Source organism: Solanum dulcamara, chromosome 10, assembly GCF_947179165.1.
Source record: "Solanum dulcamara chromosome 10, daSolDulc1.2, whole genome shotgun sequence".
Classification (NCBI taxonomy): domain Eukaryota; kingdom Viridiplantae; phylum Streptophyta; class Magnoliopsida; order Solanales; family Solanaceae; genus Solanum; species Solanum dulcamara.
Window position 1 is genome coordinate 13,623,333 of NC_077246.1, and position 25,936 is coordinate 13,649,268.

Below are 25,936 nucleotides of genomic sequence, written 5' to 3' on the forward strand. Positions count from 1 at the left end.
GTCGTTTCACTGTTAATTATACAAATATCCTCGTGATTGATCATTGATTCAAATAAAATTTGAGGCATATCCATATTTTTCTTCAAAAAGAAATAAAGTAAACATGAATCATTACACAAAGTTTATTTATTTACATGGATTAGAAAAATACAAACATATCATTTAGTACAAACAAATAAAAGGAAAATTATTTAAATATTATTAGGGTTATCAATATTCATATTTTCTTCTGAAAAATTAAAGAAATCAGCTACATCCAGAGCCATAGGCTCAATTAGCTTTAGAGATAAAGTTTGTCTCTGGATTATTTTCTACCCTCTTCAAGGATGTCTGATATAGCTGAACCAAACGTTTTGATTACGGCATGTCCGTGACCAGTACCCCATATCTCCACATCTATGACATATACTTTCTGAATTTTTCTTTGGTACAGCTTGGGGCTTTTCACTCTTCTTTTTATATTGCTGATCATTTCTCGATACCAGCCGAACATCATGATTATAATTTCTTCTACGACCACGACCACAACTAGGGCCATGACATCTTTTTCGTTGGTTATAGTTTTCCTGATTCATTCCAGGGAGTGGCAAAGAACCAACGGGCCGACTATCATGATTTTTCAATAACAGTTCATTGTGGCGTTCAGTAATAAGAAGGTGAGAAAGTAATTCAGAATATTTTTTAAATCCCTTTTCGCGATATTGCTGCTGCAGGAGCATATTCGCGGATGGAAATATGGAGTATGTTTTTCCAAGTTTATCTTGCTCAGTAATTTCTTCTCCGCATAAATTTAACTGAGTTATAATTCTAAACAAGACAGAATTATATTCAGTTGTATTTTTAAAATCCATTAATCTCAGATTAAGCCAATCATGACGTGTCTGTGGAAGGATGACCAACTTTAGGTGTTCATATCTTTCTTTTAGATTCTTCCACAGTTTAAGGGGATCTTTTATGTGAGGTACTGTAATTTTAACCCCTCGTTAAGATGGTGGTGGAGAAATATCATGGATTTGGCATGGTTTTTACTAGATGCCGTATTGTTATTTTTTATGGTGTCTGCCAGATCCGTCGATTCTAGGTGTATTTCGGCATCTAGTGCCCATGATGAATAGCCTTTTCTAGAAATATCAAGAGCAACAAATTTAAGTTTAGAGACATTCGACATTTTAAGGAAATAAAATTATTACCCTTTTGTTACCTTTTTAAAATAGCTCAAAGTGAAGGAGTCTCGTGCTGATAATGTGTTATAAAATAAACTAACTTAACAAAATAAGAAAGAGAAAGAAATAGTAAGAGATGGTTGAGAGAATTCTTCCATATATCATTTTTCACAATACTAATGTTATTTATAGCATTGTAAAGAGGAAAACATAGAGATAGAACAAAGGGGCGTGAAAAGAAAAAGAGGGAAAAAAAAAGTAAAAGGAAAAGCAAAATACAATTTGTATTAGTGAGTCCCACTATAAAGTGGAACATCCACTTGCTCTCTCCTGTCATAAACAAATTTTTTTTATATGCATATTACACACATATATCTAGACTTTTCATTGCATATCCAATTATTAGCTACTCTAACAATAGCATTATTATCTCAATAGCTTAAAATAATTGCATCAGTTGTGGTCACAATATTTCAAAATCATATTTCTCAATCATTTCACTTATTTTCCAGTATTTGTATGCTAAATATATTCTTTTTTCATTATGAAATTCAAGTCTATTTTGATGCAGAAATTATGATACTTTCGTTCATGTACAAATTCAACTTATATGAATTTTATTATTTTCATTTGTTAGTTCACTACTTATAACCCATTGTAATTCACTTGTTTATGAACATTCATTTTTATATACGTTATCTTTCAACGAATACATGAAAAGTTACCAACTTTCAAATAATATTATTTCATGGAAGAACACAACATTTATAGAAAGGTTCATGACGTAATTATTATTAAATTGATAGTTTCATCAATTAATTGTCACCAAAATTGTTAAGCTGTAAATTCACTAACTACCATTCCAAATATACAATAAAAATATATTTTGTGGATGTTGAAGAAATAAGTTTATATCTTAAGCTTCTTCAAATATTATTGGGTAACAATCATAATCTAAACATCCTCCACACTTTAAATGTTTCAAATATTCTTTTCGTAACTCGTGTGCACATCTCAATAACATCAGCATTATATAATTGTGGTCTATAGCATGTTGATGCGACAAGTTCTATGAAAAATAATAGCACTTTTTTGACTTCTTAGAGCCTGTTTGGATGGACTTAAAAAAAGTAATTTTTATGTATGAAGTGCTTTTAGAACTTTAAAGTGCTGAAAGTTATTTTTATAAATAAGAAGTTGAGTGTTTGGATAAAAGTGCTTAAATGAGGAAAATTATGTGAATTTTAGGGTTAAAAGAATAAAAAGGGTAGTTTGGGAATTTAGTTAAAATATAAGGGATATAAAAGTAATTTTTATAGTCAAAGAAAATGACTTTAAGCACTTAGAAAAAAAAAGTTAGGAATCCTAACTTTTCATTTTTGACTGACTTTAAGAACTTTCTGGCTTAAAGTTAGCATTAGGCAAACACGTCCAAAAGTTGAAAAGGGGCTTTAAGTTGATTTTGACCAACTTAAAGCCAATCCAAACAGGCTTTTAATCTTTTTTTTTCATTCAATTCAGTCCATTATACCCTTTTGTAATTTATGTAGATTTTTTAGGAATCACATAATGTACGAGACTAATATATTTTTTTATCCTTTTTCAATTTATAATTTTTTTTAAAATATGATAATCCGGATACATTAAGTAATTCGAATACATTAATTCAGTAATTCAGATACATTAAGTATTTAAAGCATGATACATTGAACATAGAGATAATTTATAAATCATAATTAATGTATCTGAATTATTGAATTAATATATCCGGATGGAAAGAAAGGATTTTTGAGATTTTTTAAAATTGATGGGAATAATAGAAAATATGATAAATAATGGAGTGTAATTAGGTAATTTTTTCATAATTAATTTAGGAAAACTTACATAAATATACAATATTAAGAAAATATTTATCATCTATAGCAATAAAAAAAAATTCACTGAACACTTATAATACAGTTTTAATACATATTGCAGAGAACTATTTATAAAACATATATAATACAAGTTTTATAGATGAATAGTACATTTATCACATACTTTAATAGACTTATAATACATTATGTCATTTTCTTACTACACAAACATAATATATATTTTAAAACACTTATAATACATTTATATTGTATGCATAATTCACTTTTAATACAAGTGTAGATTTATCATAATATTGCTATGTATTACTATAAATGGTAATAAATAAAAAAATATCGCTAAAATCAGTAATTAATTTTTAAAAAGCACTCAATCAAGTAATTTTTATAAGAGAAGGCCCGTTAACGGGCCCAACATTGCAGTCTTAAATTATATTTTTACAGTCTTAATTTCTTAAAAAATAAATTAAGTTTTAATATTTTCATGTAAATAGAGAATGATAATGGGCGTTACACTTTGCAAGTATATTGCCGAATTAACTTTTAGTAAAAAAAATTCAATTTAATTAAAAATTTAGATTGATGGCAGTTTCAAGGTGGAATAAGGGTATTCTTAAATCAAAAATAAAGGTTGAAGAAATTTTTAGATTAAAAGGTGAAAAAAGAATATTTTAAAGCTATTTTTAATAGATTAGGGATATTCTTGAACTAAAAAAAATAAACTAGGGATATTTTTAGACTAAAAAGTAAAAAAAATATGTTTATAAGCTTTTTTCATAAAAAAATTATAACCCAACACAACCCACACCATCTTACCCTACCCCCACTCCCCACCTCCAAAACCCCCCAATTTATTACTCTCTAGCTAAACACTAAAAAATATTTTTCACTCGTCAATTAACTATAAAAAGATATTTTTTACTCACCAATCAAACATAAAAAAAAAAAAGTAATGAAATCAACTTACGTTTCAAAAAAACATTTTCTAGAAATAGCAAACACACCCTAGAGGGAGTAATATAATAATGTATTGCAACTAAAAGCTATTCAGAGTCAATTCACACAAAATGAAGTCAAAGCTTATAACATTAAAAACGATAGAATATGTACCTGTCTGTTACATGAAACAAATAAATGGTCTGATGAAATTTCCATAAATCTAACATTAGAAACGTTCCTCTGTTTATTTTTATTTATTCATTATTTTAAAAAAATTATTTTTATTTTTATATTATTTTTAATTTATTAAGAAAAAATAATTATTTTTCTTTCATATTTTATCCTTGGTATTAATTATTATTCTTCAAATTATTTTTCAAGATTTGATACTAAGTATTAATTAATAAGGATAGTGTGATAAAATAGTTTTGTCATTCATTGTTTTCTTAATAGGTGTGTCTTATCCAAACATGACAAGTAAAAATGAACGAAGAGTATTAAAATACTTAACTTTTTAAAGACTTATTTTGATATGATTTTAAAAGAATGAATTTAGACAAGAATTTTAATACTTTTTTAAAAATATTAAAATTATTTTTCTTACATATTTTACACACAAAATTGTTCAATCCAATATTTTTATTTTATTTTTACAAAATTTAAAACTTACCCTAATTGCAATTAAAATTTTATACTTAAACCTATGATTTTATTTTAAAAAATCTTAATAATCAATTTAATTTAGAAAAAAATGACCAACTTCTAAATAAGGCTTTGGCCAACCTCCCACAAGGTCAAACAGGATGAGCTGCACTACCACTTACACTATTTTACTAGTTAGTTTAGCTCCCGTTTAGTCATAGATTTTATAATTAAAATTTAAAATTATATTTAATATGTATTTTCATTTGAAAAAAGCTTGATGTTTTGTGATGAGCGAAAGTCCCAAATTCTTGAACTTGAATTATTTTTAGATTTTGATTTAAAAATTTTATAATTAAATAAAATTTTAAAATTAATGAACAAATATTAACCTAATTAATAGTAAAATCCAAAAAGGTCAGATGACTTATTTGTCATGTAGCAGTCCAGATAAGAGTAGGTGGTGGATAATTCAGCTTGCCAAACTCGTGACACCAATATAATTAATATTGCCCATTTATTAAAATCGAATATAAAATCAGGTCGAAATTGATGGCTTCAACTTTGATGGTGTCTTGAATAATTAATATTTATGGTACATTGTTGAACCCCCTAAATTCTTGGCACTTTGTAGATACATTCATGATTTTAATTCAAGTTATGGGACATTATTATTACTGCAATTTAATAAGTTCTTCTCTTTTGACGTTAATTTTTTTAAATATGTACAAATTCAATTCTTTAACTTGTGAATATTTATAAATTAATGATAATTATTAGTTAATTTATTAGTTCATTATGTGTCTTATATTTAGCTTGTGCTGTTATTTTATATTTGGTGATAATATAATTCTAAAAATAATTGACATATAAGATATTTTTTTATATAAAAAGAGACTAATTTAATTAATTAAAAATAAAATATGTTGAATCATATATTACACTATTATTTTGTAATTTTAAATATGTGAACTTTATTTTTGAAAAATATGAAAAATTTGTAGACTGTAGTATATTAATTTAATGTATAAATATATATACTTTAAAATATTTATCCATAATATACATCGAATTCGAAATAAACTAACAGGAAAGCCGGCCGTGCTTTTATCTTATTATCTCGCCAATTGCCAAATACGATAAGTTGTATTCTATTTTAATTATTATTTCCTTTTTATTTTTGAGTTTACAAATTAGAGGAAATACATTTGTATTCTACACATGAATCTCAATAAATTTTACTTGATCAAAATTTCATAATTACAATTCTTTAAATCACAAATTTTATAGTAATTAATAACAAAAAATTATTGTTTAAATCTTTTGCTTGATATCTTATAGTGATGTATAAAATGAAACAAGAGTTCTTATTTGTCAAAAAACAGAATTGAGCGTTAACTAAACTCTTGTTTGATCATAAATTTTGAAGTTAAAATTTGAGTTTTTGAAATTTAAGTTGTGTTTGGACATGTATTTTATTTTAAAAATATTAAAACTTTTGTGAGTGAAAATCTTAAAAACTAATCTAAGTCCGTTTTTGAAAACTTGTCAATATTCAGATTTTTAAAATCTAATCAAATAAATATTTAAAAACTACTTCCCAAAAATGAAATTTTTTGTAAATGAAAGTCTCAAAAACTGGTCAAAATCCATTTCTAAAAACTTGGAAACAAAATTAGATTTTTAAAATCTAGTTATATTTTATAATCAAAAATTTGAAAAAAGAAGAAGAAAAAAGACATGTGAGTGAGTGGTGGCGGGCGCCTGGTGCTAGTGTTATAATTCAGAGAAATACTGCGCTTGTTTTTCCTATATAAATAACTTCCTAGTGCTTAACGACCCTCAGATCTCTCCCATTCTCTGCGCACATACACACACACACACTCTTTTTCTCTCTGTGAAAATGAGCGATCTCAAGTCTAAGTTTTTGGAGGTCTATTCTGTTCTCAAATCTGAGCTGCTAAATGACCCAGATTTCGAATTTACAGATGATTCTCGTCAATGGGTCGATAAGGTTTTTCTTCCTTCTTTTTTTTGTCTTTATGTGAATGTTTAGATCCACTTGCTGCATTACATGTGTTAATTTGTGCATTTTTTTTCTTGTATCCTTGTTTGTATCGTTCTCATCTTTTGCTATGCTTGCATTTCGAAAACAAGTCTTTCTACATAGGACCCCACTTGTTGTGGTTGTTGATATTACTTCCTCACTTTCACTTTCAATTTGTTTGTCTCTATTTTGACACTATATAGAGTTTCTTTAATAAGTAAAGAATATTTTTGAATCATCCGATCTTTGAAGATATGTACCATAGTTGAAATTAAAGAGTTAAAAAAAGAAGAATAAGGAAAAATGCATTCTTTTTGGAACAACTAAAATGGGAAGTAAACAATAAATTGAAAAAAGTAGTAGTTTGAATGTCAGTTTATCTAAGTGATTTTGGTATATTGTTGATTCCTAGATATTCATTATCGTCTTTGATACTATAATAGTTAGACCTTACCAGTGATCTGCTAGTCAAACATGTTAGGAGGAATAATTTTTTTTTGTGTGTGTGGTGGAGTTGATTGACATGAGTCAAAATAAAGGTTCTGACTTTTATACCTGACATAGACTAGTTTTTTATTTTTTGTTCCTTTAGAAAGACATGGACTGGAGTTAATTGTTGAAAAGTTTAGAGCTGTTTTCCTTCATATCTTTCATTAAATGGAATTTGAAAGTTTATGCTGGAATTTAGGTGTAAAAGAAACTCTTTTTTTGTGTGATATATTGAACAAAGAATGAATACATACAGACAGGTCTATGCTCCAGAAAGAAATTCACTCACAATCGAAAATGACAAGGCAATTAACACAGGCTCAACACTAGACTGTTTATTACAATGGAGCTTGTTCTAATGTTCCTCAAACTTGAAGTTAGTCCAAACATCCACTAAAAAAAACATGCTTGAAAACAGAAATTATAATGTTCTTAAACATACGAATCCAACATATCTTTACTCTAGAATCTATGCACTATTGCGTGTCGTTTATGGTTGCTTGTGGGAGTGGAGTATGCTTGCTGTTCTCTTGTCTTTGTCTGTGTGTACATGAAACAAAGAGGGGAGGATGGATGGGGGAGAGAGAGGTTTACCTGAGTGATTTGAGAAAGTTGAGTCTCTATAATAACCTTTGGTGTGAGTTCAACATGGATTATCTTCTGCTGTACCTTGTGATGTAAACTAGTTGATTTTTCTTGTGTATATAACTTAATGTTAGTTCAGTACTGTTGATGTGGTAATTTTTTTATCTTCTTTATAGTTCTTCAATTTGTGGATACCCTAACTCTCAACTTCTTTTCACTTTTAATCTTTTGGAGTTGTTCAAATTTTCGAACAGTCTGTATGTAACTAATACTTTTTATGATTTGCTTCAGATGCTGGACTACAATGTACCTGGAGGTAGGACAGAATTTCTACTTATTAACTATTCTAAAATTTAGCACTTCTTTTACAATCTTTGATAGCTCGAGAATATCTTCCAGCAGCTTTATGATGGTGTATTTTCTGTGCAGGGAAGCTGAATCGGGGACTATCTGTTATTGACAGCTATAGTTTGTTGAATGATGGAAAAGAACTAACCAGTGATGAAATCTTCAAAGCATCTGCTCTTGGCTGGTGCATTGAATGGGTATGCAAATTAACACTTAACTTTTGCTCAAGCTGAACTTTGGTGACCCCGATAAATTTAGCTTTAGTTCTGTGTTTCTTCTTTTCAAGTGTGTGACTAGAGCAATGTATGTTGCAGCTTCAAGCATACTTCCTTGTTCTTGATGATATAATGGATGGCTCTCATACACGTCGAAGTCAACCATGCTGGTACAAATTAGAAAAGGTGTGGACCTACACAGGGATTACTGTTTGTTCCTCTTTGTGCTTTCATGTGCAATACTTACTGGTCATTCTCTTTTCTCTCAGTCATTTTTTGTTTCAATAATTCTTATAGGTTGGCATGATTGCTATTAATGATGGCATACTTCTTCGCAACCACATCATGAGAATCCTGAAGAACCACTTTAGGCCAAAGCCTTATTATGTTGATCTTCTAGATTTGTTTAATGAGGTAGGATTCTTTTCACTTTTCACAGAAAAAGGCCTTTGAATTAAACCTCATATAATGCTGAACTTTTTGTTTTTCTCTTTTGCTTTGTGGACACAGGTAGAGTTCCAGACTGCCTCTGGACAAATGATAGATCTGATAACAACACTTGCAGGAGAGAAAGATTTATTAAAGTACTCATTGCCTGTGTAAGGGGACTTTCTCAAGACTTGTGCAATTTTTCTGCTTGCGCAGTATTTATTGCATGATTTAACTTTATAATGATCGGATTACTTGCAGTCATCGCAGGATTGTTCAGTATAAAACTGCCTATTATTCATTTTACCTCCCAGTGAGTATAAATCTTCCTTTCAATTGAGTTCATAGCTTATTGTACTATTTTGACTTTTGAGACTGATTACATGTCTATTATGTTTCTTAACACTTGCTTCGTACTTTTTTTTTTGTTTTAAATGGGAAACTATTATTGTTGTTGATTCGAGATTAATGTTCTGTTAAAAACATTTCAAAGTTCCGAATCTTCTTCGAATTATATTAATTATATGCAAATACTGGAAAGGCATAGAGGCGCCTCTTATTTTGATGACCATCTGAGTCAACTTAAGCAATACCTTTCCATTATTGCAAATCATATGCTGCTAGTTTTGTGTTTAACTGTTCTGATCCTTTTTGCAAAGTTGTCTGTTAGGAATCATAGAATGTGCCTCAAAGTTTAATTTGTATATAAGCTATATCCTGAGTACTCACGGTTAAGATCTCCAGGTGGCATGTGCACTTCTTATGGCAGGAGAGAATCTTGACAAGCATGTTGATGTCAAGAACATTCTTATCGATATGGGAATCTACTTTCAAGTTCAGGTGAGAATTATAACCACTCCCTTATAGCTTCCATTGTGTATAAAGTTCCATATTTATTTTTGAAGAATCGTTTTCAATTGGAAATTGGCCCTCAATGGGGAAAAAATGGACATTCACCATGAAACAAAAATGGGATCTATCTTCGTTTTCTCAACCTGGATTATGCTTTTGAAGTTTCACGGCTGTAGTCTGACCTTGCATCTCATTGGGAAATGGAAAAGAGCAAAACAAAAACAAAGAAGATGCTGCCTTAAATTGCCTACTTTCAGATCATTAAAAGAATGTAGTCTTTTTTATAAAGTATGAGAAACATTGTAGAGACGAAATATCACGTGTTTCATGTGGTCAAACTGTGAAAAGAATTTTATACATGGCCAACAGTGTAATGAGTGTGGTCTTGGACACAGTGGTCTTTTGAAATCTCCATCTAATTTAGTTTCCAATATACCCAAGAACCATCGACAAAACTCAGTTTCACAACGTTTGTGCTTTCATGCTACAGATTCTGACTCGTAACTTTCTTGACTTTGTAGGATGATTATCTGGACTGTTTTGCTGACCCAGAGGTGCTGGGTAAGGTATGTTGTAAAGGAAGCTCATCATAGTAGTACAAAGCTCCTTTAATATAATCAGAGAGCTATTTTAACTTGAAAAAATAGAAATCTTATGGTGACCTCTTTTGCTATCAGATTGGCACTGATATTCAGGATTTCAAGTGTTCTTGGTTGGTAGTTAAAGCTCTAGAACGCTGCAACGAGGAGCAAAAGAAGATATTATATGTAAACTCGAAACTTGTTATCCCTCGGTTAATTTCTATAACGATTTTGTTCTATTTGAAGATGCTAATTAGAATAGCTTGTTTTGCAGGAGAACTATGGAAAAGATGACGCTGCTTGTATTGCTAAAATAAAGGCACTCTATAATGATCTCAAACTTGAGGTATTCCACTTTTCGCGCCCCCTACCATTATAGTTTGGTTTGTCTCTTCTCTTACTTCCCGAGTTAAATAAAAAGTTTTATGCAATGATTGTATCCTTCTCTTAGCATGTGGTCGATCTCACTTGATGCTCAGTAGTCAAAACATAGTTCTTCAGCTTTTAATTTATTTTCTTCTGAATTTTGTAGGAAGTATTTCTGGAATACGAGAAGACGTCCTATGAAAAGCTGACCAGTTCTATTGCTGCTCATCCAAGCAAAGCAGTGCAAGCAGTGCTACTATCATTCTTGGGAAAGATTTATAAGAGGCAGAAGTAGGAAATAAAATAATTAATGAATTTCATTTTCCCATTGGGAATGAGATGTCTGTATTTTTCTGCTTTCTTTGTCTTCTACTTTAGTTTGAAGTACTGATGATGGATTGTTATTTTTCAAGAAATGGAAACTTTTATCCTTTTTCACCTTTAATAAACAGTAAAATCTTTCAGTATTCTGCTTTGTCATTGTTGTCAAACGGGCGAAGTACCTATAAAGGGTAACTAGTAATCTCAAGATTGATAATAAAATGCAAGAAATGAAGCAAGCAATTCACATAACAAATACTAAACATCTGTAAGTCAAATTTGAGTATGAAAAAAATGAGTTTGGAAGTGATATTGAATCAACACAAACGGGTATCAGTCTATCTCATACCTTAAACAATTAACACCTCCAAGCATGAGGTAGCCAAACATGAAACACGCTCTGGTAGCTAGTCTACTGAGTCCGGCTCTAAAACCGAATTTTTTTGAAACACCACATATCAAAAGGGACCTTCCCTAAAACACAGATCAAAATGGACACTTCACCCACAAATGGGCGAACTGTCCACCCATATTGTTAACTTCGTCTATTCTACCGGACCCAAATTACATCACAATCATTTTAAAGGGCGAACTACAATTCTTTTTATTACCTTTTCTTAACTGTTCTATGTGAAGGATATTTCTTCTTCAATAATAATATTACTAATATCAATGATCTTTGCAATTATACTGAACTTTCCATTAACTGACTGAAACTTCTTTCCCAAACTGATAAAATTTTCTTTAAAACTAGTCATGTTTTACTTGTAAAAATAATGCACATTTGGAATGTTTAGTGTTTCCTTAAAACCTTCTTAATTGAATAGCTCAAATGCTAAAACTTACTTTGATTCTGAAATCTAGGCATGAAGATAATTGTGCAAGAGCTTTCAACATTTTTTAGCTAAATAGGATTCATGTGAGAAAATAAGCATAAACAATCAATCAAGAATCAGAAATACATGAAGAACTATAATCTCAATGATAAGAATCAAAATTTCAATAATAGGAATAAAGGCCATTCGAAATTCATGAAACCTGGGGTAGAAACCCTAGGTTTAGCTCTTACTGATTCAATTTTAGATGTAGGGCATGAGGATGAATTTAATCTATCACTATGGTAGCCTTACATACCTGGAGAACAAAATTCCTGAAGAAAACTCACTTGAATGCTTGAAACTCTAGGTGTAGATTGTCTTGTTTCTTGCTCTAAGCCTTGGAAATGATTATGAGAGAAATTTGATTGAACAATACTGATAGGGACCCTAATTAGGTGTACAACCGTCATGGTTTAGGCTTAGAAGGGTGGGAAAAGACTAAATTAACCTTCTTTAAAAACTGACGGAAGCCTTCTATGGTGCGAAGAACCTTCTACAGTCCTGGAAGCTTCCATATAAGTCAGGCTATATTTCTGGGATTTCTAAAGTTTGAGATCTACGAAGTTATGGGTCGTAAACCCTTTTACGGATTGTCTTGCTCGTCCATTGAAGTCACTTAAACGTTGAACTATGGTCGCATCTACGGTATTGCGTAGATAATTTTACGGGCCATAGAAAGGTTCTGTAAAGATCAGGCAAGAATCAAGTTTCAGGACTTGGTCTACAAGTTACTTCTACGGACTGTAGAAATTTTTACGACCCGTAGACCCATACGTAAAACTCATGGACTGATTTTTGTTTCTGAACCTTATTTCACGATTTGATCTATGGTCCATAAAGTTGTTTACGACTCGTAGACCAGACATGAGAAACTAAGGTCATACTTAAGTCTCAGAAGTCTGATTCCACGAGCTCATCTATGATTCGTGGTTACTTTTACAGATAGTAGATGATGTCCGTAAAAGTTAGATTTTTGCAAAAACTTAAATCTTTTCTGAGTTTTCCTGGTTTGATCGTAAGTTAGAGTTTTGGATTATTACAATGTTAAGGTGGATGTGTCATCATACTAGAAGAGATAAAGATTAAGAATAAAGTGTTATTTGAGACAAGATATGAGCGACCTCCATGGTGGACAATACTGGGAAAGTGAAACTGAAATGGTTCAGGACATGTGAAGAGTAGGTGTGAGAGGTTGGCCATAGTAAATTTTAGGATAGGAAGAGGTAGTATGAAGATGCATTAGAAAAGGGTGATTATACGTGGCATGACTTACCTCCATCTTTTCTAGGACTTGACCTTAGATAAGAGGTTATGGAGGTCGCAGATTAAAGTAGAAGATTAGTAGGTGGTTGAGCATTGTTATACCCCATTTTAACTTGAGGTCAAACGGTGTACAACATATTGATGATTCCTAAATTATTTAATTTTAAGGAGTCGCCACCTAATTATTTTAAAGGTAAATTAGGATACCTAAATAATTAACTTATTTAATGCTAACAATGATCTCCGATTAGTGGTCTACTTAGCTTATGAGATTCTAGATAAGGGTTCTAGTTATCCTAAAGGGAAGGGGTTAGGCATCCTTCAAGATTCGTTAAAAAATGATTATCGGCCAAACTTAGGTTAAAATGATTAAAATTATAAAAAGGTTGCTCAAAAGTTTTGAAAACAAAGCTTAGTAACTAAGTGAGTGTTTAAATGCGATATATATTTTTAGTAACTAAGCCTTAAAGAAAAAATATTGGTTTCTTTTATTATGATGAACCATTTTAATTAAAGTTTTCACAAACCTAAATATCCATATAATGTAAGCTATTGCATTAGTGAGAACATAACGACAATAATAATAATAATATGATAAATAATAATAATAATAATAATAATAATAATAATAATAACAATAATAATAACAATAATAATAACAATAATAATAACAATAATAATATTAATAATGACAGTAAATAATAATAATAATAATAATAATAATAATAATAATAATAATGATAGTAACACTAAATAATACTAATAACGAAAATAATAATAATAACAACATTAAATAAAAATACTAATGATAATAATGATAACGAAATTAATACTAATAATACTAATAAAGATAACGATAATAATATTAATAATAATAATAGTAAAATAAAATACTACGAATAGTAACGATAATAATAATAATAACAGTAAATGAAAATACTACTACTACTATTACTACTACTACTAATAATAATAATGATGAAGAAAATAATAATAATAATAATAATAATAATAATAATAATAATAATAATAATAATAGTAAATGGAAATACTACTAATACTAATGATAATAATAATGATAATTGTAATAACAATAATGACAATAATAACAGTAAACAAAATACCCTAATAATAATGATAGAAATAAAAACAAAAATAATAATAGTAATAATAATACTAACAGTAAAATAAAAATACAACTACAACTCATAACAATAATAATAATAATAATAATAATAATAATAATAATAATAATAATAATAATAATAATAATAACAATAAAATAAAAATACAATTACAACTACTAATAATATTAATAACGAAAATAATAATAATAATAATAATAATAATAATAATAGTAAGTAAAAAAAAATAATAATAATAATAACGGTAATAAAATATAGTAATATTAATAATAATAATAATAATAATAATAACGGTGATAAAAATAATAATAATAATAATAATAATAATAATAATAATAATAATAACAGAGGAAATAACAATAATAATAATTATAACAATAAGTAGCTCGGAATGATTCCGAGTGAGGCCATCTTTTTGTTTGCTATTCAAGAAAGTCTGTGATATCCGCTCCATGTGAGGGAATGAAGATCATATCGAGACTCCATTTTGCTCCCAAAGTGTTCATGCAAACGAGAAGAAAGTGACGAAATTAGCAAGATAACATTTTAGGACAATATTTTTATTATAATGGCAACGAAAAATAGAGGAGTATGAAGTAAATATTACCTGTTGCAGGGCAGTGAACGGGGTGATTTGGTCACGAATCTACCCTCGTTTTTAAAGTAAAGCTAAGTGCAAATTCAAAAATACTTTGAAAGAAATATTCAAAATCAGTGTAAGAGTTTATTTTTTTTTGTCTGCGTTTTTTCTCTCCTCCTGTCCGTGTCCGTGTAAGCCCCTCTTTTGTTCTGTATAATCCCTCTATTTATAGGGGTATGCGGATTAAGTAAAATAATGAAAGAAAATGGATGATTAAAATAATGAGGAGTGGGCGAATGAATAAAATAATGCAGAATGGGCAAAAATATAAAATAATGCGGAACGGCGAAAAAATAATAATTAATACGAAATGGGCGGAATATTTAAATAATGCGGAATGGGCGGATTATTAAAATAATACGGAATGAATATTATTATATTTTTTTTGAAATAGATTATGGCGAAAATTATTTGTTTGTTTTATTTATTTCGGACGAATATAATAGATATATATATATATATATATAATTTTTTTTTGAAGAATTATTTATTTTTTAATATATTTAATAAAATAAATAAATAAAGGGGGACAAGAAAGGTTTGGTGGAATACGCGCGTGCCTATATTATATATTATATATTATATACATTATATATATATATATATATATGCGGACGAATTTTATTTTATTATTATTTATATTATTATTATATTTTTTTTATTTAATTCGGATGAAGTATATATATATTTTATATTATTATTATTATTATTATTTATTTTTTTAAAAAACAAGGGACAAAGGGGTATGGGAAGGATTGTTATTATATATATATATATATATATATATATATATATATATATATATATATGTTTTTTTTTATTTTTATTTTTAAAATAATTCGGATGAAATAGGGGGTGCACGCGTGGAAATAAATTAATATACACGTTATCTGATGAATATAAAATTAATACGGGGATATGGGTAGGGGGACAAGCGTGGAATAAAAAATGGTATAGGGATATGGGAAGGGGGACAAAGCATGAGTATAATAATATATATATTTTATTTATATTTTTTTATTTTAAAAAATCGGATGAATTATTTATTATATATATATTTTTATTATTATTTTTATTTTAAAAATTCGGATGAGTGTTTATATATGAAAAAATAAAAATAAAAATAAATAAATATAATTGTAAAGTCCATAAATTGAGAAATTATCTTATTATAACAATGTGTAAATTAATTTATGTGCAATATATAGATAGAATGAGATGTAAAATTGGGGGGATGGTATATATATTATTTGCATGATGTAGTGTTCAATAGAAGAATTAAAGCGTTGTTAATATAAAATTAAAACGTTGTCAAAAACAATATAATTAACCTCATTGTAACTAATTATTAATTTACGAAATATTTAATAATAATAAATAATCTTTTTATAAGTCAATTTTAAATATTACTAAAAGATAACAACTATATAACCAAAAAATGCATATGCTATGAAGATGACAAAATTATTTACAATACACTTGAAAATATGCATGGTTTATAAAAGCCAATTATTTTAATTTGTTTAAAATTGAAGAAAGCTAGAATTAACTTTAAAAATGTGAATCTATTAATTAAGTCAAGCTAATTAACAAAATGTTTAGTTAAAAATAAAAAATCTTTTTGGGATAACTTTCGAATATATAATAAAAATATTAATGTTCAATAATTATTATATATATATATATATATATATATATATACCGAAATTATTTTTAAATAATAATATATATGCGTAGTTTTATTATTATTATTTTTTTAATTTTTTTTTTTTAAAAAAAAAATTACGTTGTGGATGGTCAAAATTGGGTGTCAACAAGCATTGTCTCGTTTCCTAGCGGGATAGGTTGATTCATTATACTTGTTTTCCTGTTTATACCAGTAGTAGTAGCATTTGACTCGTAGTTCCTTGTCTTACAACTTTTGTTACTTGTTATTTACTGTTCTTCAGTTATCACATTGCTTGATTATGGTTATTGCTATTCTTTTGGATGTTATGTTATGTTTTTCCTATTATTTTCTTTTTCCTCTTTACTTTTATATTTTCTTAGCTGTTCTAGTGTTTGTTGCTTTTGTCGAGGGTCTTTCGGAGATATCCTTTCTACCTTCTCGAGGTAAAGATAAAATTTGCGTACACTAAATTTGTTATTGTTGTTATTATGGAGTTTTTTTTTAAAATCCATTTTTTTATTAGAGTAGTTGTACTTGTGAGTTCTAAGATATATGATTTTTTTAAAAAAAAAATTTAAGCCATCGCAATAACAGCTTAGAGCTATTAGGGGTGTGTGTGGTGGTGATGGGGGTGGGGTGGGGTTGACTTCCCTTACCATATCTATAATTTTCAATAGAAGTTACACAAAATAGAGGGGAGCTTGTACCTAACCTCTGACAAAAAAACATAATGCAAATTAGGACAACAAAAAAAAAGGCTACAAAGTTGCAACCTTTCACTCTAAGCAAAATACAAGATTTAACTAACAAAAAAATTATATTTGTCATATCTTCTTCTTGCAAGGTAGATGTCGTCTATCTAGTGGAAAGAGTCCCTTCACTTCTTTCGGGAGTTGTTGATAAGAGCAGAAGGTACCATTTCCACTCGAAGAAGCTAATTTAGCTAGGAAATTATCTACTTGGTTGGCTTCTCTATAGCAATGTGAGATTATTGGTGTCTTTTTCCTTGAGAATATTTGTAACCACCACTGAGTCCCAACTCCAAATTGTATTTGTTGTATCCAGCTTGATTGCACCATTCCGTTGCATGTCATTGCTTTTACATTGAGTTGAGACTAAGAAAGCCATAATGAGATGGACAGTGTCATCTCTGAGAACCCCTCCAATGCCATGTAGCTCCCATCTGTGTTGAATTTGATCCTTCCAGTCACAGGCTTGGTGCAAACACCTTGCCTCTATCTAACAAGAAGTTTGTACCTCTCAATTCTTGAGCAAATTTGTATCCATTTTTCTGTTAAGTGGTTGTTCTCTTCATTTGCCGAAAGATCCATAAACATAAAGAAAGGAAAAGTACTCACCATGTTCCCTAGAAGGCCACTGATCCAATTTCTGGCCTGAAGGAAGGGATAGGAAACTGCAGCCACAGGGCTCTATCATACATCTCTCTCTTTTCTATTTGAATATTTTAGTTTAAGTTGGATAACTTTTGCAATTCTCCTTATGCTAAACAACCAAACTTCCAAAACTTTCTACTTTATCTTGCATCTTTTTCAATATACATAATGCTGGTGTGTTGCAATGTAGAAATTTACACGTTCAATTAAAGTGAGTCACAAATTAGATCTAACTTATGTACCAACAAAAAATATAGGAAGAAATGCAGCTTAGACGACAGCAGGAGTGTGGTCTGGAGGTGAGTATCTGGAGTTGTCATCATCTTCAGTACTCTTGAGTTTTTGAGGAGGTAAACTGTGCTTTGGGAGTTGGTCACTTGCCTTTTCTCTTGATTCCTTTAAGCTGAGGGATGTGTATACTGTCATTCCACCAAGAGCTGTAACGGCACCACATATACTTGTCCACCCCGGATCTGAACTAAACAGGAAATATCCTCCTAGTAGGATCACACAAGTCTTGAATTGTCCTAAAACAACGTGTGAAGTTGCTGATGTAGCTCTGCATGGACAATTACAGTTCCTCTTAAACATGAGAAAATAAGGACATCTTCAAAATTTTCAGTAAAACTAGGCAACAGATAATTACGGAGCTCATATTAGAAGACTCCCTAGTTTGTATTTGTGTCCTAGAAGAAAAAAGTAGCGGCATTGAGCATTAATAGGAAAACAATGTTTTTTACCCAAGTGCTAAAGCTCCAGACCATTGCAAGAGAAAACCAAGTAAAGCTGAGATGAGAATAGCACAAGTATTGTGGATGTCCCACTTGAAGGATAGCACTCCTGGAGGGTCTAGCCAAGGCATCAGTGCTACCAAGAAGAAAATTGTCACTGGGGTTGTCCTCCACATCAACCTGCATTAAAACTTTGCTTCAGCATATTCAAGCACAAAGTCACTTGATATCATATGAAAAGTAAAAGAACAAACAAAAGCACTTCCTACGCAAGAGCAGTCCAATTGGTTTGTTGTTGGAGATTTGACCAAAGAATTTTGTTTACACTGCTTGGAACTATCCATGCTAGTGCTATACAAGCCCCAAAGAAATTAAATTCCAAGTCTGTGACAGTTGCAACTGCAACGCCTACTGACACGACAGCCAAAGCCAGTACCTGCATCATTGTTTTGAACTTTAACAAGCAAATTCAAGAATGATGTAATCATAAAGGGCTATATTTTTTATAGATACTATTTGGTAATGCGTTATGTAACTAACTTTGTGAAAGGAGACTGTTTTCTTGAAAAGAAAGAACTCAGCAATGACGATGGTTGGAGTAACCGCAATTTTAGCCATCTGATAGAAACCCACACTGCACGAGTCGGCTAGTTAGGAAAAAGAAGTTGCCACAAGGTTTGGACTTGGAGAAAAGGTTTACAAATATGGGAACCTGTTATGCTTCAGACTAGCATTGGCAAGGCCAGAAGCAAAAGCCATCACAACACCCAAAGAAAAGAGTGAAGAAAATGGTGTCGATTTAGCAGGAGGAGCAGCTGGAAGCAATGACAAAGCCTTGAAGATGGCTAGTAATATCCAAGAACAGCAGTAATGGATGAACGTTAGGAAAATGGGAAAGTTAAATCCAACTCTTCCCATAACCTGCCAACCACATTCGCAAGTTTAGAAGCCAATAAAATATTTCAATAGGTCATTTCAACAACAGTTAAAGATTCTAATTTTTGCGGTTACATATATTACAACCATCAAGAGTTGGAAAATGTAGGAAGGAAAGCCATACAAGTTTGTTTCCCAATATTATTCCAACAGCAACCATGAAATTGAAGGTCATTGCCATAACTGGACCACAGAATCGCTGTTGTTGGCGCTTGGCTCCTTCTGATGTTCGAAGCTCATTGTAGAGGGAACCTCTGAGCTCTTCCAGTGCCCGACCTGGTTTATAATAGGGCCATACGAGAAAAATCCTAAGAATATAGCTTTGAATAGAGGCAAAAGTACAAGTTTTTCTAAATTACAGCTACATTATGTATAGTAAGTACTACTAGGTGGAGAGAAATCATTTCCAGGTAATGCCTATTACCCTACATGATGAAGAGCTGTCGAAAAGCAGAAATCCTACAAGGTATCTGTGGATGCAGAGGAATCGACGTGGATGCAGCTTATACACTACAAGCTCAACTGAACTCACTATTTTAGACATTGGACATATACATACATGTGCGTACATTTTGTCTTTGAGAATGGAAAAAAAAGAGAGTACAATGACTTAAGGGCTAAGGGTCGTTTGGTTTGAAGACAAGTTATGATGTGATTAGTTATCCTGGCGTTATTTCTTAGTGAATGTTTGGTTTGTTGTATTAAAAATAATATGCATTCCATAATTTCTAAGGATAAATTATTTGTTTACAAAAATACCCTTCATAAGTGTAAAAGATGTGAAAAGTGTATAAAAAGGGCTCGAGGGGGGTATTTTTGTCATTTTAACTATTGTATTTCGAGATAAGTTATCCCAGAATTGTTATTCCTAGAGGGGGAATAACTTATTGTTATTTCAATACTAATTATAAATCCTGTAATAAGTTATCCAACTTTATAACCAAACAAAGTATGATTAAGGAGTACTAAAAATTTATTTCATGATTATCTCCATTTATCCATCATATCAACACTGTCCTAAGAACCTTAAGTATGAACATGTCGCTCCTCCTCTGTATAAGAAGGCATATAATTGAAATAATAATTGATACTTAACTAAATTAAGACAATAATATACAATAAATTTAGCAGCAAAGAATCAGATTGCATTACTAAAATCACACTCTAAAATAACAAACAGATTATCAAAATCCCAGTTTCCAGTTATTAACCCACAAGAGAATGTGAAATTAAGTTTTTGAAAACCTAAAACCCTATTGACACTTAAAATTAACGGTAATAAGAATAACAAATGCAAAGAGAATAATAATAGTCTGAAATCCAATAAAGAAAGGGGCGAATAATGCTTCACCTGCTTCACCTGCATCGCTATCTTTTCTCTTGATAAACCTTCTACCCCCATTTCCAAACAATGAATCCAGAATGCCCATAACCCTCCCCCCACACACACAAAAAAAAAAAAAAATTAGTGCAAAATGCCCATAAATTGATGCTTAATTAGAATGAGAAGGATTTCAAAATGTGAGAGATCTCATGAAGGAATGTAGGAGTGAGTGTTATAGTATGAAAAGGAATGTAAAGAGTGAAGAAAAAGCAGGACTCTGTTTAACAAATAGTAGACACGTATTGGGATGTTTTTAAGGTAACATTATTATGAGTAAAATTAAAGCCACAAACGCACTCTAAGTACAAATGTCATATATATATTTTAATGGAAGAAGAAGAGGCATTGAATGATGAAGAAATGGAGAAATGAATGTTTGAGAAGAGGAAGAGGAAGAGGGAGGCCACTGTGTAACAAACAAGTGAACAAACAAAGCAAAGATGACGGATCTAAAATTTACTCCAAATGTGGTAACATTTCTTATATTCAGAAAGTTTCTTTTTTCTCTGCCTTTTTTATTGTCTTCCTCAAAATTAGGGACAATTTGTTTTCTACGTCACTCTTAAGTTTATTTTAATTTTACAAGAAAATTTTAGTTTTAGTAGTAGTAACTAGTAATCATCTTTTTTACCCATATACTTCTATTCACTCGGTAAGTGATCAAATTGATAAAATTGAAAAGTCTATTCTTTTATCCATTTTATAAATGACAAAGAAATCTTAATTCCTTCTTCTTCTTTTTTTAACTAAAACACGATCTTAATTTCTAATCGATAGCCCATGGACAACAATTTGGTAATAATTAAAATGTGAGGATCTTATTTTAGAAAATAGTAATTTTTAAATAATAATTAATAAGAGATTGCCAACAACTATTAGAAAATTTTCAATCATGAAGATTGAGATGGGGTTATGATTTCATACGCTAATTTTACTATTCCTTCTAGTTGTAGCTTTTATTTTAGTATTCCCTCTTGTAGCTTTATATTATGAAAAATACTTTAAAGTCCCTTTTCAAAACTTGTGGTCAATAAAAGAATTAGGCTTCAAACAAGGAGATCCAACGGTAAACTAATCATTTCACCAAAAATTCCAATGTCAGAAGTCAGGACTCCCAAATTTGTAGATACCAGCAAAATTAAATGGCTTGAATCTAAATTAATTTAAAGCATTTTCCTTGAGTTTAGTGCACCGGACTGTCCTTTTTAAGACTGGGACTGTAGTTCAATGGACATCATTCAAGGATGTCATCTTATTCCTGAGACACCTCTACCTGTCAAATTCTCTTCAACTTTTTGAGGATTTTAGCATCTAGATGTGACTGGCCTGGATTTGAATCTTGATTTCCTTTTTTTTGAAACATTAAGGAGAGGCTTGAAAAGAAAAGTCTTTTGCTTCTCACTCAGTTTAATTGCATCTCAATTATTATCTTCAATGAAGAAGCCGAAGCCACCCCCTGATCATGATCACCCACAACCTCCCCCAAGAAATCGCGTTCAACCAAATCACAATACTTTGTCAGCTGATCCCCAGGTACGCCAGGCTCTCTATATAGCCATGGCACATGCTAGCATTGCCCTCACAATTTTCATCCTTTATGCTGTGGGTAGATTGCTTCAAGATTATTTGAGGCCTCTCTTATGGGCTGTCATCTGTTCGATACCTTTGAGGGGAATTCAGCAAGCTCTTGTTGCATTCTGGTCTGAACCTCTAAAACTAGGCCTCACAGAGACCATATTAGCCGTCCCCGTTGCTGTATTCAGGGTTTCTGTTGGAACTCTTGTTGAAATTAAGGATATGATTTTCAGGGTTGTTCATACGAGACAGAAACAACACAACGCTTTAAGGCGTCATAGAAGTGGATTTTTTATATTGTTGAGGTGGCTCGTGTCGTTTTGGGTGTTTGTGATAACATGTGAGCAAATTGGAGGTATGGGATCAGTAGCTCTTCTTGCATTTGGATTTATGTTTACAGCTAACAGTGTAGACTCTACCATCAATGTTGTGACATCTCTTCGGAGTCAGAGCTTTCGAAGACTCCCTATTAATGCTTTCTTTACTAGAGGGATATTGAAAAAATTGAAGATCATTGTGTCTATCGGATTGATTGTTGGATTGATTCTAGGATCGTTAGCAGGTATGATTTTCTTCTCTTACAAAATTGGAGTGGAGGGGAAAGATGCAGTTTTCGCGTTGAAATCCCATGTAGAGGAGAGCAATTATGCTGAGAAAATTGGCATAAGGAAATGGATTGATGAACATGATGTCCCGGAGATGGTGGATAAGTACAGTAATCAGTTGTGTCAAACTGTATTTGATCAGATAGATAGCTATGCTATGCAATATAATATGACTGAGTTTGTTTCTGGTATCAAGCAATTTGTAATAACCCCCGTGAATAACTCTTCTGAGAGGTCCACAGCTTTAGCATCCCGCTCCCCATATACTAAGAAGATCCTGAGCCTAAAAAGGAGGATTAAGGATCTTGAATGGGGGCAAATATACACAGAAGTGGATGCAATTTTTAGGGAATTATTGATCACTAGAGTGGACTTGGTTGAGAAGGCGAAAGGATTTGTTCAACGTGTACTTGTTAGCAGCAAATCCGTTTTAGGTGGCAGTGTGAAAGTCATATTCTTGGTTGGGAATTCCATAGTGTCAGGAGCTGCAGGGCTTTTCAATTTTGTGTCTCAATCGATTTTATTTTTTTGGGTACTTTATTATCTTATCACAACAGAATCTGGTGGAGTAACGGAACAAGTGATTTGTATGCTTCCCATTTCGTGTACTGCAAGGACTCGTTTTATTGAGGTTCTTGATAAAGCTATTTTTGGGGTTCTTTTAGCAACTGCTGAGATTGCCTTCTTTCAAGGATGCTTAACTTGGCTCTTGTTCAGATTATCTTCGATACATTTTTTGTACATGTCAACTGTCCTTGCGTTCGTTAGTCCTTTGTTTCCTATATTCCCCTCATTGATTTCAACTATCCCAGCAGCTTTACAGTTGGTTCTTGAAGGTCAATATATGTTGGCCATTAGCTTATCCATTATTCATCTTGTGCTTATGGATTTCGGTACATCTGAAATCCAAGAGGATTTCCCTGGCTATAGTGCATATCTCACTGGTCTCAGCATTATTGGTGGAGTGACATTGTTTCCTTCAGCAGTTGAGGTAATTAACAGACATCTTTCTGTTGAAATTTCATGGCATGATCTCTTTTGTTACCTAAATGAATTAGTCTTAAATTATTTATAGGTTGTGTAGAAATGCTGTTTTACCAAGCCAGAAATAATAATTGGAAACCTCAAGAATCTGAGTTTTCCTAACACTAGAAAGAGCATTTCGTAATCTTGATGTGTATGTTATTCAGGGAGCGATAATGGGGCCATTAATAACTACGATTCTGATTGCAATCAAAGATTTGTATGTTGAGTTCGTTTTGGAAGGACAAGAGGAATAAGTATAACAAATCAAAGTCATAAAAAGTAAGTGTTGCAACTTCGTTTTGATGGGGAAAACGTTGTATGCACTGAACGTCTTCTCGATTGAAGTTTTGTTATGTAAGGTTCAATTCTTTCTCCAAAAAATCTGTTAATTTGTGTACACAAATTGTTAGTTTTGTGGCTATTGTCTAGTTAGTTTTAAGTAGGTTATACAGTTGTGTGTTATTATTTCTAAACATTAGTTTGATTTCATGAAGAGAGTTAATTTAACTGTCTTCAACATTTCTGATGCCTTATCTTGTGTATTTAAACATCACATTTTACATGTATTGTTAAGTATGGCAATTTGTTGCTGGAAAATCTCCTACCAATTGGCATTGAAGCATTTCCACCTATCTTTCCATCAAATGGTTACAAGTGGTCACTGCAGCGAAATAAAAAAGACTTTTAAAATTTGTACTTTCAAATAGGTTATATGTATATATTTTGCGGTTATAAATCATCTGATTAATTAAATTAAAACAAGAAATTTATAGTTAGATTTTTTCTAATAAAAGATATCAATATTCTTAGGACATAAAGAAAAATTCATCAAGTGGAAAAGAGCAAATAGTTAAATTTTACATTCACAAATCATTAATTGAACTATTGTAGCGTCTTAATAGTTTTTAAGACTGTACAAGCTCTAAATGAACTAGACTCATCCACTGGGGCCAGAGCAATCCTTTCCCGAAGGGTTTCAAGTGATATTCCTTTGCCAGAAAATTTTATTGTATAGATAGATCAAATCTAAATTTTATAGAGCTGTCAATATGCGTTGATCCACCCCATCGGAGCTAGTCTATACAAGCTTTAAAATTTGACGGGCTAGGCCGGGCTGACTCATTTTTTTTGTGGACCAGAAAACAGTTAGTCCAACCTACTAGTAAGTGGGTTGTGGATCGTGCCGGATCAACCCACTTTTTTAAAACATATATTTTTTATATATATATATATTTTAATTTTAAGTATAATTTAAAAATAATAACATAAATATCGACAAGACATCTTCATTTTCATCTATAATTTATATGAAATATCAATTAGTGTTTAAGAACTACGTATAGTAATTACATGTACACAAAAAAATATTATCAATGTGAGAGAAATCATTAACCAATTTCGAGTAACTACAAGTGTTTGAATATTTTCATGATAGATGCAACTTCTATACTTGGTGAGAACTTGACCATCAGTACTGAATGATGATTCTAATGATGCAATAATAATAGGAATACTAAGTACATCACGTTTGATGATTCTAAATTTAAATATTTCAAACTTTAAATAGCCTTTGAGTTTGGATTTTTGTTATTTTTAATAGTAAAATTTTTAAGAATTGCATAGTATTAGGAGATAATTACTATCTATCCCTACCCTTTTTAATTTTACAAAAAATCCTTCAAAATAAGCCCATCCGGATACATCCTGTGATATCTGGATACATTAATTCAGATACATAAATTAACAGTTTAGTTGAGCTAAAAAAGAAACTAAAACGTGAAATTTAATTTTCAATTTCCACAAATCACGCAGTGTAGATATCAATCTCTCCCTTCCTAA

General features: G+C 30.8%; 3 protein-coding genes across 3 annotated transcripts; 2 read left to right on the forward strand and 1 right to left on the reverse strand.

The window, feature by feature from the left end:
- Nucleotides 1-6,423: 6,423 nt before the first annotated feature.
- On the forward strand, nt 6,424-10,968 carry LOC129870593 (farnesyl pyrophosphate synthase-like). Its single transcript, XM_055945411.1, has 12 exons — nt 6,424-6,632; nt 8,031-8,055; nt 8,169-8,284; nt 8,402-8,488; nt 8,600-8,716; nt 8,813-8,901; nt 8,993-9,044; nt 9,476-9,571; nt 10,105-10,149; nt 10,261-10,350; nt 10,439-10,510; nt 10,697-10,968. Exons 1-12 carry the CDS (start codon nt 6,522-6,524, stop codon nt 10,823-10,825), a joined length of 1,029 nt encoding a protein of 342 aa, XP_055801386.1. The 5' UTR covers nt 6,424-6,521; the 3' UTR covers nt 10,826-10,968.
- Nucleotides 10,969-17,944: 6,976 nt separating this feature from the next.
- On the reverse strand, nt 17,945-21,348 carry LOC129870524 (nucleotide-sugar uncharacterized transporter 2). The gene is made up of 7 exons (XM_055945336.1): nt 20,859-21,348; nt 19,632-19,783; nt 19,284-19,492; nt 19,112-19,205; nt 18,841-19,007; nt 18,581-18,751; nt 17,945-18,399 (listed from the first exon to the last, which is right to left on the reverse strand). The coding sequence occupies exons 1-7, from the start codon at nt 20,935-20,937 to the stop codon at nt 18,111-18,113; spliced, it is 1,161 nt and encodes a 386-aa protein (XP_055801311.1). The 5' UTR covers nt 20,938-21,348; the 3' UTR covers nt 17,945-18,110.
- A 798-nt stretch (nt 21,349-22,146) lies between these two features.
- LOC129870872 (uncharacterized) lies at nt 22,147-24,452 on the forward strand. The gene is made up of 2 exons (XM_055945757.1): nt 22,147-24,062; nt 24,262-24,452. Exons 1-2 carry the CDS (start codon nt 22,326-22,328, stop codon nt 24,349-24,351), a joined length of 1,827 nt encoding a protein of 608 aa, XP_055801732.1. The 5' UTR covers nt 22,147-22,325; the 3' UTR covers nt 24,352-24,452.
- The last annotated feature ends 1,484 nt before the right edge of the window (nt 24,453-25,936 follow it).

Coding starts and splice junctions, on each gene's coding strand:
- LOC129870593 (XM_055945411.1), top strand. CDS start 6,522: ATGAGCGATCTCAAGTCTAAGTTTTTGGAGGTCTATTCTGTTCTCAAA. Junction 8,056..8,168: donor GGACTACAATGTACCTGGAG/GTAGGACAGAAT, acceptor TTTTCTGTGCAG/GGAAGCTGAATCGGGGACTA. Junction 10,511..10,696: donor ATAATGATCTCAAACTTGAG/GTATTCCACTTT, acceptor TGAATTTTGTAG/GAAGTATTTCTGGAATACGA.
- LOC129870524 (XM_055945336.1), bottom strand. CDS start 20,937: ATGGGCATTCTGGATTCATTGTTTGGAAATGGGGGTAGAAGGTTTATC. Junction 18,752..18,840: donor ACCAATTGGACTGCTCTTGC/GTAGGAAGTGCT, acceptor GTTTTAATGCAG/GTTGATGTGGAGGACAACCC. Junction 18,400..18,580: donor TCTGGAGCTTTAGCACTTGG/GTAAAAAACATT, acceptor TTGTCCATGCAG/AGCTACATCAGCAACTTCAC.
- LOC129870872 (XM_055945757.1), top strand. CDS start 22,326: ATGAAGAAGCCGAAGCCACCCCCTGATCATGATCACCCACAACCTCCC. Junction 24,063..24,261: donor TGTTTCCTTCAGCAGTTGAG/GTAATTAACAGA, acceptor TATGTTATTCAG/GGAGCGATAATGGGGCCATT.